General features: G+C 55.1%; 1 protein-coding gene across 5 annotated transcripts in view; it reads right to left on the bottom strand.

The window, feature by feature from the left end:
- Nucleotides 1–14615, bottom strand: part of DLGAP4 (DLG associated protein 4) — a 160623-nt gene that overhangs the window by 50103 nt on the left and 95905 nt on the right. For 2 of the 5 annotated variants that reach the window (XM_090152333.1, XM_090152332.1), the window contains exons 4-8: nt 13534–14575; nt 12026–12196; nt 6576–6793; nt 3948–4062; nt 1018–1068 (exon numbers count right to left, since the gene is read on the bottom strand). In XM_090152333.1, the coding sequence (XP_090008459.1) occupies nt 1018–1068; nt 3948–4062; nt 6576–6793; nt 12026–12196; nt 13534–14484 (1506 nt within the window). In that variant the 5' untranslated portion in view covers nt 14485–14575. Of the gene's footprint in view, nt 1–1017; nt 1069–3947; nt 4063–6575; nt 6794–12025; nt 12197–12873; nt 12928–13533; nt 14576–14615 lie in introns of all 5 variants that reach the window. The other 3 variants (XM_090152335.1, XM_090152334.1, XM_090152336.1) reach the window with 3 other exon arrangements.

Raw genomic sequence — 14615 nt, 5'->3', positions numbered from 1 at the left:
GCAGCCTTCTCCACTCCCCTCTGTGCTGTGGCTCCCAAGAGGTTTTGATCAGAAAAAAGCAGAGCAAGAGGAGCAGTGCTGGCTGGCACAGGTCCTGGGCAAGGGAAGAGGGGACCCTCCTTCTAGGTCAGAGGGTCCCCATGGGAGCAGAGACACTTACCACCATAGTGCTGCAAAGCACTACCCTGTTTCTGATGGAAAGGCTGGGAGTACAGGAGGACAAAATCCCTTCCCAGCCACAAACAATTTGGTTTTCCGCTGGCATGGCCGGAGGACCCCAAGCTCAGCTGTGAGACCCTACTGTGGCAGGTGTGCCCCACAGTGGGGCACTGCCCCAGCCCTGCAGTGGGGCACAGGACTGGGGATGTGTCTCCATGCCCTGAGCCAGGCCAGCTGGCCCTGTGCTGGGCACGATGTTGCTGCAGCCCTGTTTGAGTGTGAGAGGAGAGGGCCAGGTGTGTGGGCTGAGGCCCAGCAAGGCCTGAGCAGGGGCAGCTCCACTGCCTGCTCTCTGCTCCCTTCTGCCTCCACCTTTCCTGGCCCTCCCCTGTCCTCTGGGGACAGCAGTTGATTCAGTTTCAGCTCAGGATATTCACCAACATTCGTTGGTTAAAACGAAGCCAGCCTGAAACAACAAGCATTTTGAAATACTGATGATGAGAGACACTGGGGATGGCTCTGTTGCCCACTTCCACCTCTCTTTGCCCTTATTTTGGCTTCAAGGACACTATTTATGCCTGCTGCTGGCATCTGTAGCCTTTTCTGGGCTCCATCTTGTGATTCTATGATTCTATGGCTGAAAAAACTCTTCGCTTCCCCCTAGAACACACCTAAACCCTCTGCCTAGCCTGGGAAATCAAACTGTCCAGGTGTGCTGCAGTGCCCTGGGCTGGGCAATGCGTCATCCCCTGGCCCTGGGCAAGGGTACCCCACAGCTGCCTCACCCTGCCGTGGGGGTCCAGGGAGACCCCAGAAAGCTCCATGGAGAAGGAAGAGGGAACACCAGCGGAACGGTACCTGCTCTCCATGGGTAAATATCTGAGGGATAAGTGAGGGGGGTCCAAAGATCTGGAAGAAAGAGTTGAAGAAGGTTAAAGGCCAAGACAGGGGTAGCCCTCACACAGACAGGCATTGCACAGGGACTGCAGACGAGGGGAGCAGATGGCCCTTTCCTTGAGGCCTGCACTGCAGACACTTTGGTACAAACTTCAGAGCCCATAAGATGCCAAGCAAAATGCCGCATAGGCCCCTTTGACAGTGGCACAAACATGGCACGGCAAAGCACCACGGGACGCCTCTGAGACAGAGAAAAGCTGCTGATGCATTTAACCTGTTGTATGCACTGTATATTAATATATATGTACAGAGGGCACGCTTGGACACTGACAGCAGGAACACAGCGCCGGGGAACCCTGGACATTCTCACAGGCTGTGCGACAAGGGCTGTTGTGGCTCCTGGCTTGTACCTCATGAAGCCCCAGAACCTCATGGTGTGGCCTGGAGCAACGATGGCCTGCAGCTGCAGAGCCGGGTGGATGGCAGGCCGAGGGCTCCATGTCAGGGAAACTTTGCCCCTGTCTGGGCTCAGGCTGACCACCTTGCTGCTGACACCTCTCTCCCTACAGCAGGAAGAAGCCCCATTAGAATCCATGCTCTCTTCTTCCCACAGCAAAGCCATGACACGTACTTGGCATCAGGACAGACACCTGACAGATCATGCACTGCCTCTGTGAGGAATCCCACCTTCCTATCTCCTGACAGCTCCCTACATCCCCAGTCTACAGAGCACATTCACCCCAGGAGCTCTTTTTTGCACAGGCTGCTCAAGATGACCACTTCTGGCAAAAATCCAGGTTCAAATGCCAAATGTAACCCAAGGCCCTGGGGACTTCTGTATAAGGCACAGCTTGAATTGTGTTTCAGAAAAGTTGGGGTCAGCAGCCACTGGTCCCCGCATGTTAGAGGTAGATACTGATGCTCTCATCAGAAGAACCCCAAATTTCCAGAGGCTTTCAAGGCGGAATTCAGCCAGCAGCAAACCAAGTGGAGTGGACTTTGAGAGCTGGAGATGCTTCTGCATGCTAGGTCTGACAGGGGAGGTGTTGGGAGTTGCCCAAAATGAGGGCAGGGGAGGAGCTGCCTGCAGCACATGCAAAAAAGCAGGTTGGACCTGCCAGAGACTTGGGCCTCAGGTGAGGTGGCTTTGCTAATTCCACCCTGAATCAACAGTTATGCAGTTTGTGGGAGGACTTTAGATCCCAATTCAGCTGCAACTGGACACTGGTTGATTTGGAGGAAATCAGGCAAAGTGAAGACAGTGACACCAGGCCCAGGCTCAAGCTGGTGCTACAGCAGTCAGCATTATGGTTCTACAGGTCTGAGTCTGGAAAGGGGTGCAATCATGCAGTTCCTGGCACAGTGCAGACTGCCCAGCCCCTTGAGACACTTCAGATGCCTTTTTAGGGTACTGCTCTCAGCTGCTAAATGGCACATATGTGCTGGAGAGAGCACAGACTCAGCCCACCCCTGGCAGAGGTCCGAATTCAGACACAGGTTTCCTGCAAAGGACAGGAATACAATGGCCCCGACCTCTTTCTCTGTGCTCACAAAACACCCAGCATATTGTCTAGGTACAAGAAACAAGACTGATCACAAGGAACATGCATGCCTGTGAGCAATGCTTTGTGCCTTTCCCCAAAGCTCTTCACAAATGGCTTCAGCCCTCTGCCACTAGTAGTTGCATAAGCCAGCTATGGGGCCGAAGCAGCTGGGTGAGGATGAATGTGGGCTCAGAGTCCTGCATACCTGGAGTGAGTGCCAGCACACACCTCCAGCCCTCCTCTTCAGTCTCTGCTTCCCCATGTCCAGCCTGATTCCTTAACTGCTGCCTCATTCTGCCTCCCTTGATCAGTGAACACTAGCTGCATGTGAGAGACAAGCTGCAGCAGCACAGAAAGGGCATGTGTGTGCACGTGTTCCCACGCAGACACACATGAACAGAGACAGGACATGGCAGAAGCTCAGGGTGGTAGTGACACAGCTGGGCAAAGCTTGTGGAGCCATAGCTGTCCAAGGCACCTTCACTTACATCCCAAAAGGAAGGGTCCCACCCCAGGGTGGAGATGAACACGAGACCTGTGCAAGCACCTCATGCTGGTATGAATGATTTCCTGGTCTACAAGGCCACACAGGCCCCAGGCCCCTCCAGCTTCATCCCAAGGAGAGACATAACACAGGACAGGGATTTGAGCCCAGAGGCTTTGGTCAGGGTTTGCCACCCACCATCAGTGCCTCCATGGCATCCTTGGCTCTGCCTGTCCTTCCCGGAGGCATGAGGACAAGGAGTACCGAAGGGAGACATCCCCAGTTAGCAAGCCAACCGTCTGAATCACAGGCACCTCGTTCCTGGTCCAAGCCGCTTCCCAAGGGATGGGGCACTCAGAGTATAGCGGGACTGCTGCTCCCTCTGCAGGGTCCGTGGCAGTCGGCCACAGACCATGTGCCACCTTTTGCACCAGTGAGGCTGGCCTGGGTCCTGTGCCCACCCACTGAGCACACGCAGTTTGCAGCAGGAGTGGGCAGCCTTGTGGGCAGCTCCTGGGTGCTGTGCAGTGTGAGCCTGCGTGCAGAGCAGCCCTGAGCTCTGCCCAGAGCTTTGAAGCATGTGGGGCTCCAGGCTACCATACCCATGCCCATGGCTTGGGCCGTGAACCACCTGTGGTCCCCACAGAGCAGTATGGGTGACCAGCAGCGCTGAGAGGAGGCAAAAGCCAGAGCAAAAGGAGTCCAATGTGAATTAAGAAGCTGGCTCTGACCCTTTGGTAAAGCTTCCAGAGAACAAGAAATCTGCTGACAGAGTGCAACTAGTGCCTTCTTTTTAAGGGACCCCCCCTCTACCAGCCTCCATTCTTTTGAGCTGAGTGGGACTTCACTCTCTAGCACCTCACCTGGTTGATACAACTGGACTCATTGACGCTGTCAGAGATCTGGTTGTATTCTTCCTCCCAGGTTGGGAACTTTGGAGGTAGGAGGATCTCAACAGAGTCCAGGCGGTCCAGGCTCCTGCCAGCAGAGAGAGAAGGTGTCAAGGATGTCCCCAGGGAGCAGGAAGCACTGGGGCTGTGCTGGAGCTGCCGTCCCATCCAGACCACACTGCCAGGCACAGGAACGCGCAACAGCACGGAGCTGGTGCTAGGTACCAGCTGGGTACACTGCTTGGCCCTGGCTGCAGCTGCTGCAGGAGATGGAAGTGCCTTCTCACCTAGCTGTTCCCTGGTTTAAGCTGGTACAGTGTACATGCTAGGTTTGTTCAGCCCAGGAAGCACACAGGATCTGTGCCAGCCCGCAGAGTCACAGTCCCAGTTACAGATCAGCCTCAGCACAGACTGACACTGAGGGCTGTGGTCATAGAGCTTGCTACTCCCTGCCTGGTGGAAAGGGGCAAGAGGAGAGAAATGATTTTTCTGTGATATTTTTGTGGATTTCACTGTTAGAAATATCTGCAGGGTTTTTGTTTGTTTGCTTGTTTATATAGTGGAACCCAAAAGTTTATCTGGAAGAAGCTCAGGAGAAGCCAAGCCTGGACAGCAGTACTACAGCACCAAAGGGTTCAGTATTTCCAAGGTAGCTTTTGCTACAGCCTGTGAGGGAAGAATTGTCTCATAGCTGGGGCTCAGTGGGAGCCCCTGCAGCAGCAGAAGCAGGAGAAGGGCAGGGCTTTCGGTGAGCCCAACCCTGCTGAGACCAGGGATACTGCCAAGAGCTGGGTGCAAGGGGCTGGGAGTGATGGAGAGAGAGTGGGAGGCATGTGGGAGGGTGTGGGAAGGACCTGGCTTTTCCACTCTTCACTGCCACCATAAGACCCTGTGTGAAGCTGGAGTCATTGTCACAGATGAAGTGGGTGTGTGACAGCCTTGCATATTAGCTCAGTGCCATCTCTGATGTGTGTGTGGTCTGTGGGGGCTGCTGGGGCTCTGGAGCAAGTAGCAAGGCTCAGGCAGCTATGGTGAGTGATGAACTGCAGTGGCTCTGCCCTGTGAACCACCTGTGGTCCCCACAGAGCAGTGTGGGGGTAAGACCTGGGGGGGCTGTGGGGTGCAGGAGGTCTGTCCTTTGCACCCACGGAGGTTACAGGCTGTCTCCTGGCTGGGCAGACCTGTGGGAAGGATGATGGCATCTCCTGAGCCTCCATTCAGGAGTGTGATGGACACAGGAGTTGCCTCTTCTCCCAGGTGATGGAGAAGATGCTGGCCCTCCAGGGAACCGCTGCTGAGCTCAACTACCCACTGAGCAACTTGTGCCTGGCTTCACCCTGATCCACCCTCATCAGCTGCCTGTGGAGAAACTGAGTCACAGAGCAGGCATTGGGCCCTGGAGGAGCAAAAGTCTCCTTACCAGGATGGGGCCCAGTGGCTCTAGCTGAGGCGACTGAGGGATGTGGCCACGATGGGGTGTGGGGCCACTGTTCTGCTCCAGCTTCTGTCCCACTAGTGTGGCCCTGCACCAACCTGTGTGGCCACAGCTCCAGAGAACTTTCTGTGGGGGGGGCAGGGGTGAAGGGGTGGTCAGCAGATGGCAGTCGTGCTTGCACTCTGGGCCAGCCAGTTTCTGGAACCCAGCAGCTCTGATGAAGTTTCGTGCTCTGATGGGCATGACCTGAATGGACAATTAGCCCAAGACAGGAAGAACCTGAGTGTCAGTTATTTTTCATCACTGTCTACCACCAGAAAGCAGCACCTGGGCTCCAGCCTGATGGACCACAAATGGTCTCCAGACTACCTGCTGCTCCCTTGCTTTTCTGACTCCGTCTGCTGAACCGTGAGCAGTTCAAGTACAGCTGCTCCTGCCTCCTACCCAACTGCTCTCACATCTGATTGCAGCACCAGAGGGACTCGCAGCCCATCACAGCCTCTAGACGTCTTGTCCTGGCATCACACAAACCCTATCCTGTATGGAACAGCCCCTCACTTAGTATGCTTGCTGTGCTGCCTTTGCTCTGCTGTATATCTGGCTCAAAATGCAGGATCTTCCTCTCTCCATACCTGGACCTGGGGCTCTTAGCTCATCTCTCCCAGCTTCAGGGGACTACTCAGTCTGGCGCAAAACAGGCCCTTTCTTACTGGTCCCAGAGGCCTTGGGATGCTTGCGGAGCAAAGCAGATGGCATACTTGCAGCAGCGTGTGGCCTGTGTGCCACATGTCCTCAGCCATGCTGGCTATGCATCTCCATGCCTAGATAGCATCCCTGGGTTGTGATCTCCACACTTCCTTGGAGTAGCAGACCCTCAGCCAGAGAAAACCCACACAGCACCACCAAAGGAGGGCCCTCCCTGTCACTGAGGGACCTGGAGAGGGCTGTTTGGAGTCACCAGGATGGCGAACTCTCTCCTTCCTCTGCCACATCTCCTGTTGTGCTCTGCCTGCCCCATGGCCAGCTGCAGCGGGTGTGAGGGAGCCCTGCTGGGCTCTGCTCCCCACGAGGGTCTCTGTGCAGTGCTACTGACCAAACCCCAAGGATGGCTTCCAGCATGGCCCCCAGGGACACACGCAGAGCTCTCAGAAGAGCTCCAGAGTTACCTTTGGGTGGTGCTCTGCTCACTCAGGGACTGTTGGGTGGCCTTGAGGTAACTCTGCCTCCGAGCTGCAGTTTTTGGGGATGGTTTGGGGCTGGTTTCTGAGTCTTCACTATCATCATCCCCCATGGCTTTGATGTAACTCCCGCTCCGCATGCGCCGACATGGGATCTCACTGTCTTTGTCCCGAGACAGCGTGTTGTTCCACTCCCCCTGAGGCACCTGCAAGAGTAAAGGAGTGTGAGCAGTGATGGACAGTATCTCTGGGACCAGAGGGACCCTGGGGATTCAGGGGATTGGTGGCAAGGCTGATTGTAGTAGCCTCGGCTGGAGAATAGTGGGAATGGGTAGCGCGATCCCTTTCCGACCCTCCCTTGCCAGCTCATGCCAGGCAGTCTTACGTTTGTTTGCTTCAATTTCAGCACATGTACCCACATACATTCACTCGATGACCGCTGGGCCATGCTTACACAGTTGATATAAGCTGCACAATGCCAGACACAATGAGAAGGGAAGAGCCTCACCAGATTTATGCTGCATGTTGGGACATGAGTGGCACACATTTGTTTAACACAAAGCTCATGCTTACTTAAAGTAACGCACACACATTGTTCAGGCCAAAGGCAGTAACAGCTGCACAGATCAGGACCAGAGTCCAATTCTCCCTCCAAGATTTATAAGTTGAATGAGACTCCCAGTGTCTGAAATTCATTTTGGCAGCCAAGCCAGGCCCTCAAAAGTCCTAGAGCAGCTAGAGTATGTAGGCTTTGTGCTGATCTCTGCACAGAGATGAGAAGTACCTTGCAACAAAAGCATTTCTAACTTTACTAATTGTGGCAACTCTGTCATCAATTTAAGGCAGGCACAGTCTCTAGTTCTCTCAGTAGAGATGGTCAAGCTAATGCTTTCCACAAGGCCTGAAGTTCTGATCAGATCAGCTAATACCATTGCCTGTCTGCCCTGCAAAGGGTTTGTGTAGGCTGCCAGTGGCACAGGCAGGGCCCTGGACCAGCAGAAGAGCCAGATGTTAGCCCAAGGCTGAACAAGGCAAGATCACATGCAGACAGGCCAAGAGAAGGATGGGGCAACTGGAGCTGACAGGAGCAAGTCCTGTTTTTGTGGCTAGCTTGGTTTGTGGTTGGCCCTTGAACAGTCCTTAAGATAAGAAGAGGGGGATGAAGAGAGGACTGAAGCAATTGTTCCTACAGGGTTCCCTCATCTGCAATCTGTTCTGCAGTTTTTGCCTAGGGGGTACAACAGTATGGGCTGTCTGTGCAAGAGAAGGGCAGGCAAGCCTGAGGACAGCTAGAGTATTTCTCAGTACAGGATAGCTGTGGCTATTGGTATATCTAGCACCCTGCAGAACTGCCCACTGCACTGCCTGTAGCTGTAACTGATTCAGAGTGATGGTGAGGGAAAGCCACAGACTGTGGACTCTGAAAGAGATCTTCACTTAGAAGTGTGTGAGGACCAGGACAACCCAAGGCTGCCCAGCCTGCTGCAGGGAGCCTGGTGGTTGGGGAGCACCAGTGGGGAGCAGCTGCGTGCTGAGCCAGCTTGTGCTGGTGAGAGCATCCACATTTACTTTGCTGACAGAGCTGTTGGATTTACCCAACTCCCTGAGGGGCTGTAGGATTAATCAGCCAGTTTTTATCTAGTGCTTTGGGAATGCAGCTAACTGTGATCAGCTGGAGCTACTTAAGTACCACTCTGTTCCTGTTCCCCTCCTTATTTGCAGCAGGCTGGTTTGCGTGCACTGCCTGCAGCTGCTAGGGTGCACTATAATCTTGGGGCTGCAGAGCTGCAGGTAGAGATGTTCTGTTCTCTTGCCTGTGAAGGGTGTCAAGCTGTGGGCTCAGACACTCATTTCTCACTCTGCACTAATGAAGTCAGGAGTTCAGTCCCTGCTCCCCAACCAGCTGCTTGCTGTGTCTGTGCAGGAAAACCCTTACAACCTGTTGGATCCCACTGGTGATACAACTCCTATAACTCCTAAAGGGTTCCCCCATCAGCAGTCTGTTCTGCTGTTTTTTTATGCATCCAGAGAGTGCACCAGTGTGGGCTGGCTGTGCAAGAGAAAGGCAGGAATGGTTTTAATGAGGACACAGTGCAGAGAGCCAGAGGCATTGCACTGCTGGTGTGGGGACCAACGTGGAGTAGGTCCCACATGTGAGATACAGACCTTGCCAGGCCCCCCCTGCCACAGCGGGGTTGCACAGCTCTTTCCCACTCTGCTTCCTGCCATCTTACTGCTTAACAGTGGCTTCTGGGCTGGCTGCTTGTGAGTTCAGGAGCTTACAGGGGTATAACCCCACAGGGTTCTACAAAGTAAGAGAAGATTCCTTTCTCTCCTGGGTATGAGAGCTCTCTCTGCCCAAGCATAGCAGTCTGCGAGGAGTGGCCCCAAGGCCAGCCAAGAGGGGGCCTGCTGGATGAGTCCTTGCTGTGCAATAGAAGTCCCCGCAGTCCTGCATCACAGGGGCCCTGGGAAGTGCTGTTGTACCAACTCAACTGCTTTGGTGTCAGGCCTGACTTGAGACTGGATTTTGCTGCCTGAGGATGGGTCGCACCCTCCTGCCCACACACCGCCTGGGCCGGTGTAAGCTGAGCATCCCAGAGCAGTGCATGCCCCTAGCAGAGCTAGGACATAGGCCTTTCCTCAAGACAGCCTGAAGCAGCTTCCCTGTGAGGACAGCCATCTGGTCCTAACTCAGCTGCCTTGTTTCTCCTTTCCCTCACCTTGTCAAGACAGCAAGCTTGGTGCCAGAAACAAAGAAATTCCCAAGGTGCTCCACATTTCAGTTTCCAAGGGAAGGGACAATGCTTGGCAGGACACCCTTCGACTCTAGTGCCCCAGTTTGGAGTTTGTCCCACAAATGGCATGAAGAGAGAATGGGGCCTCCCACTGCTCTTACTGCCCATGGGCCAGAGTGCAGAATGAGCATTTCAAGCAGGTGTCCTTGGGGATCTTCAAAAGCAGTGCAGGTATTAGAGGTGCTTGTTCTGCATCTTGCTGGGTGCTTCTCTGCATTTTCAGGCACCTGAGGGCTCAAAGAGCCTGTCTCAGACTCTTAAGTAATAGGGGGTGAAGAGCCGAGAGCATTTCCTGTTATCCAGGGACAGACCTTGACAGTGACTGACAGCAGGATCTCTCATGGCAGCTGGGACCCTGGGCTCTGAACACAGCCCGTGTTTTAAAGGGAGGACAAAGATGAAATGAGAGCTGATATGTTACACATAAGCCTGACATAGAGAAACTTGGGGTTCCCTGTCAGCTGGTTTCTCCTGCTGTTTTTCCAAATGTAGGCTTTGTTCTGCCTGTGGTGGTTTGGTTGGTGTGAAAGGTGTGGGAGCATGAGAGTGTCCAGGCCCACAGCCCTTGCAGGTGGCCACTAGCCACAGGGGCTTGGGATTCACCCTGCCCAGACAGCTGCACGCGGGAGGAATGGACAGCTGAGGATCTGCCAGGCTTTGGGTGCAGATTCCTCTCTGTCTGGTTTGCACAGTGCCCCTTAGCACAGCCACTTTTCTGTCCCTGAGAGCTGGGCTCCATTGGTATTCTGTGCAGTACAGCATGTTGTAAAACAGCAGTGCCTTCTGGCTCATCTGTCCCTAGTATCATGAGCTAAGTGTGGAGGGGGCAGGAAAGAAGGTGCCACACAGGGATTTTTCCCTAAAAGAGTATTAGTATTAGAAGGGAGCATGCAGCGAAGAAAAAAATTCCACCTCCAAGGTGGGGGTGAAAGAGCTGTGCTGTTCCTATAACTTTGGTGGGAATGGGGTAGAGACCTACAGAGCAAGCAGAGTTCCTATTCACATATGAGCCAGCTGAAACATGCAGCCCCGTCCCAGGACACGTGGACATGCATCCAATGTGAGCACACCTGCCGAGGCCCCGCAGAGCTGGGCGCAGTGCGCAGGGATGCACGTGCCATGCAGCCAGGCTGCAATGCAAGAAGGAGCTCGCTGAGGGCACAGTGCTGCTCCCTCTGGAGCTGGTCCTTGTGGTGTCTTGAGGGCTACATGTAGTATCAGACATGTCTCCAAGAAGGAAAGGTGGAGCCCAGGCTACCTGTGTCCTACTTTGGCCTTTGGGGAGGAGCACTTTGGGGACAACCTGGACTGGATTTCTCTCTGGAAGCTGTCATAGAGGTGACTGACACTCAGTGGGCTGCCCACCCTGACTTGCCAATTCATGTTTGGGGGCCACTGGGGAGTTGGGGAAGCTTTGGTGGGGTTGGGGAGGCAAATATGAATGAAGCTCCAGGCTAACAGTGCTGGTGTGAGGCCCTGTCCCGTGGGAGCACCGGAGAGGCAGGGGCTGTGCCACTAGTGCTGTGACCATGGCTCCCTTTCCACAGCTGAGAACAGCCATGATACAGCCATCTCACTGCTTACTTTGGGAGATGATTATGAGAGAGAAATACCCAAGGCCTGGACATGGCTGCAGCATGGGTCACAGAGGTGCCTGGGCAGCATGGATCCTTCCCTTGCTCAAAAGTGGGCTGTCTGCAGCTGACAGCACTGCCCAGACGGGACCCAACTGTGTGTGGGGCAGAGGCTGCTCAGCCCTTCCTGCTCCTGCCTGCTGAAGGCCCAGGGCATCTCTGGCTCCAGGGAGCTCCTTGGGCTCTGACTGCCACAGTCATGCACGAGGCCCACAGAGAAGACAGGAGCTCAACCTCTATCCCTTTGGAGCTGTGCTCTAGCCCTTCTCCAAGGTCTTTGCCTTGAGGGCTGCACCGCATAACCTCCCCTCTGAGGCACATGGCCAGACCTGAGTGGAGCTGGGCAATCACTCATTCTTAGGTCTCATGACTGGCACTGGGAATAGGACTTGAAACATCACAAAGAGCCCCAGTTGTCCTTGATGAACCCTGAGCCTTCCCAGAGCCTACAAATGGAACAGGAAAAGTGAAAAACCGTGGGGTCTTACCCCAGTTTGGAGGTGGGGGAACTGTTTGTCCCCATCCCACTTTTCATGTCCTTAGGTGAAAAGGGCATTTCTGCAGCAGCAGAGCTGGCTGCCCTGTGTGTGGGATCTGCAAGTAGGTAGAAGCATCCGGCTCCTCGCCACTGCAGGAATGGGAGCTGGCAGGGGACCTGTCCTCTTCCAGAGGAACATTTTCTACACGCTGTCCACCAAATGCTGGAGGTGACTTCTCCACATCTGGCTTAGATTCCTTCCCAGGTGAGCGACTGGTTACAACTGCCATAACCAACCCCGAGGCTGTAGTCCTTTGCCCCGCCTGCTGAGTCCTGCACTGGCCATGATCTGTCAGGTTTTGGGGGTACATGGTGTGCATCATGTCTCCTGGGCTTAGTGCCTGGTGTAGTGACCCTGAGCCCTGCCCAGCCTTGTGGTAGGGGCTGCTGGCCCCATCCCATGGTTCCAGGAGGGTCAGGGAGGGGAGGGAGCTGGGCAAAAGCTTCCCCTCAAAACAAGTTCCCTACCTGGCCGCTGCCTGCGTCGGTCGGCCCGGGGCTGAGGGGCTGGTCCCACCTCCGTGGGGGCTCGCTCGGTGGCAGTGGGGCGGCACCTGTGTCCTCCCAGCCAAGCGGTGGGGCTGCCCAGCTGCTGGCCGGGCTCACGCCACCCAGCTGTGCCCACAGCCCTCCGTCAGGCTGTCAAGAAACGGAGGCTCATTACATGGGTGGGGAACAAACCAGCAGGGCTGTCTCATACTGGGCCTGGCCCCACTGGGGGAGTGAGCACTGCACGGTGGCTGTGGGGTCTCCTGTGCCACGCGTGCTGCCACACACAGAGGGGATCTGCAGTGGATCTAACTGAAAGGAGGGGACAAAGAAAAAAAACCAGGCCGAGGACATGTCTCCAATGACATTTCTGATACAGCAAGTCCCTCCATAATTTGATTTGCAGCAATAACCAGCCAGATATGAACAGCAGTTCGTGCTTCAATAATTCATGGCTCTTTACAGCTTGTAAGCCCGCTGGCTGCAGCCAGGGGAGCCGATGACACCTTTGCATTAGAAAAGAATGCTCGAGATTTACATCAGGTAGCCCACCTGATCATCCCACCCCCTGCTTTCCCCATCCAGGCCTGGCTTATTTGTCTTCATTCCTCTCTCCTAGGCACAGCCAGGTTTATGTTCTTCAGGTGCAGCTTTATAAATCCCCAGCGACGTGGCGCTCCCCATGACGGGCATTCAAACCTGCGGCCCGCAGCATTAGCCATGCAGGCCCTGCCATGCAAGCCAGGCAGCTGGCACTGCTCTCCTCGCCGCGCAGCCCCAGGGGTAGCAGCAGTGGGAGCCGAGCCCCGCTGAGCTGCAGGTCCTACCAGCACTCCAGGGAAGCTCTGCGGAGCGGGGCTGACAGGGCGCGCTGGCACATCCTTGCAACACATGGATATAAGGGATTAACATCAGTTATTACTGGCGTCCTTTGGGCTGTGGGATGATGGCAGTGCTCAGCCATAGGCCAGGAGCCATCCTGCTCTGGTGGGATGCAGCCAGCTGCCTGGGCACCCAGCAGAAGCAGTGCTTGAGTGTTGGATTTGCCCTGGCCACGGTGGCTGCAGGGTCTGCACATGCAGTGGGATGTGTTTGGTGCATGGGGATCCCCCAGCAAACTTTGGTCACAGCAGCGGGTGCTGTGGCTGCGGTGAAGTGGGGAGCAGGGGGCTGGAGGTTGCCCTTTTCATGGGCACCACATCTCCTGCTGGCACTGCGGCGGCCCAGCACAGGGCCTGGGGAAGCTTAGAGTAGTCTGACCCCATCAGTGCCGAGTCTCTGCAGGTCTGTCCCTGAGCACAGCTGGGGTCTGGGGGAATTTACACTTGTGTCCCCCCAGCCCAATCTTGGCAACGTGACTTGGGGTGGTTGCTGAAACATCTATCTGGTGCTGTTTGATAAGGCCTACTGGGCATTAGGGTGCCCACCCAGAGGGCGCTTTCTTGTTTTCCTGCATGAAGCAAACCGTAACCCCTCGCTGCACCCACCTGCAGGTAGTGGTAGGCCAAGTCTTGATGGCAGGACTTGGATTTCAGCAAGGCTTTGTCGATTGTGGCTGAGGCCTTCTGGCACACTTCCCGAGCATGGCTGAGCGTCAGCGTGGACCAGGAGCCCCTCTTAATGTAGTTGGAGTCATTGTTAATGGGGATATTGGTGCAAGGGGTGACCTTGAGGTCATTATTGCTCTTGGAGGATTTCAGCATGTGCTCGCTGATGGTGTTGTAAGCATGCATGAAGTACTTCGGCTGGCTGTGGTCCGGCTGCCGGCCCAGCGTCATGAGGCCCATTGGGTTGCGGTAGCTGCAGGTATCACTGTCTAAGTTGTCATCTGAGCTCCACCAGCCTGATATGTTGGATCTGGTCCTGCGCTTCGGCTCAGAAGTCTTTGCTCGGTCTTTGCTCTTGCTCCTTCGGTTCTGCTTGGGGTCATCAGCCCCCTTCTTACCATTCACATTGCCTTTGGTGGGGCCCTCCAGAGACTGGGACTTGGCAAATAGTTTCTGGACAGAGTGGACAAGGTGCCGGATCCGCCCAGGGCTTTCACTCCGGTGTTTTGCATCGCTCCTCTGAAACTGGAGGGTGCTGAAGCCATCTCTGTGGATGGGCAGCTGTTTCTCAAACTGGTCAAGGAGGTTTGCAGGCAAGCGGTTGATTTTGGTGGCTTGGGCATGGCTTGGAAAAGGGTTCTCATCTGGGACCTCGAAGTGGGAGTTGTAATGGATGCGCGGGAAAGTGCTGCTATTGGAGATCTGGTTGTTGAGTGGGAGGAGACAATCACCGTGGAGGGTGTTCTGGGCTGGGAATCGGGGGTCCATGGTGAAGGAGTCAGTGGGGCTGAGGAGATATGGATTCCTGTCCTGGGGGGCATAAAGAGAGTCTTGAGGGGAGTCCAGGTTATCAGAGAGGTGGCGGCTTCTGTTATCTCCTAAGCCCTTCATGGTCCCACTGTTTTCTAGAGCATCGCTCAGGGGTGGTGCAAGCAGAGCCTTTGTGTGAGTGCCAACCCTGCTCCCCCGCACTTCTCTGCACCTGGAGATAGAAGAGAAATGATCAGAGTGTGCTGAAGAGG

The sequence above is a fragment of the Phasianus colchicus genome, chromosome 17, assembly GCF_987193195.1.
Source record: "Phasianus colchicus chromosome 17, bPhaCol1.hap1.1, whole genome shotgun sequence".
Taxonomy (NCBI): domain Eukaryota; kingdom Metazoa; phylum Chordata; class Aves; order Galliformes; family Phasianidae; genus Phasianus; species Phasianus colchicus.
This window is presented reverse-complemented; position numbering and strand designations above follow the sequence as displayed.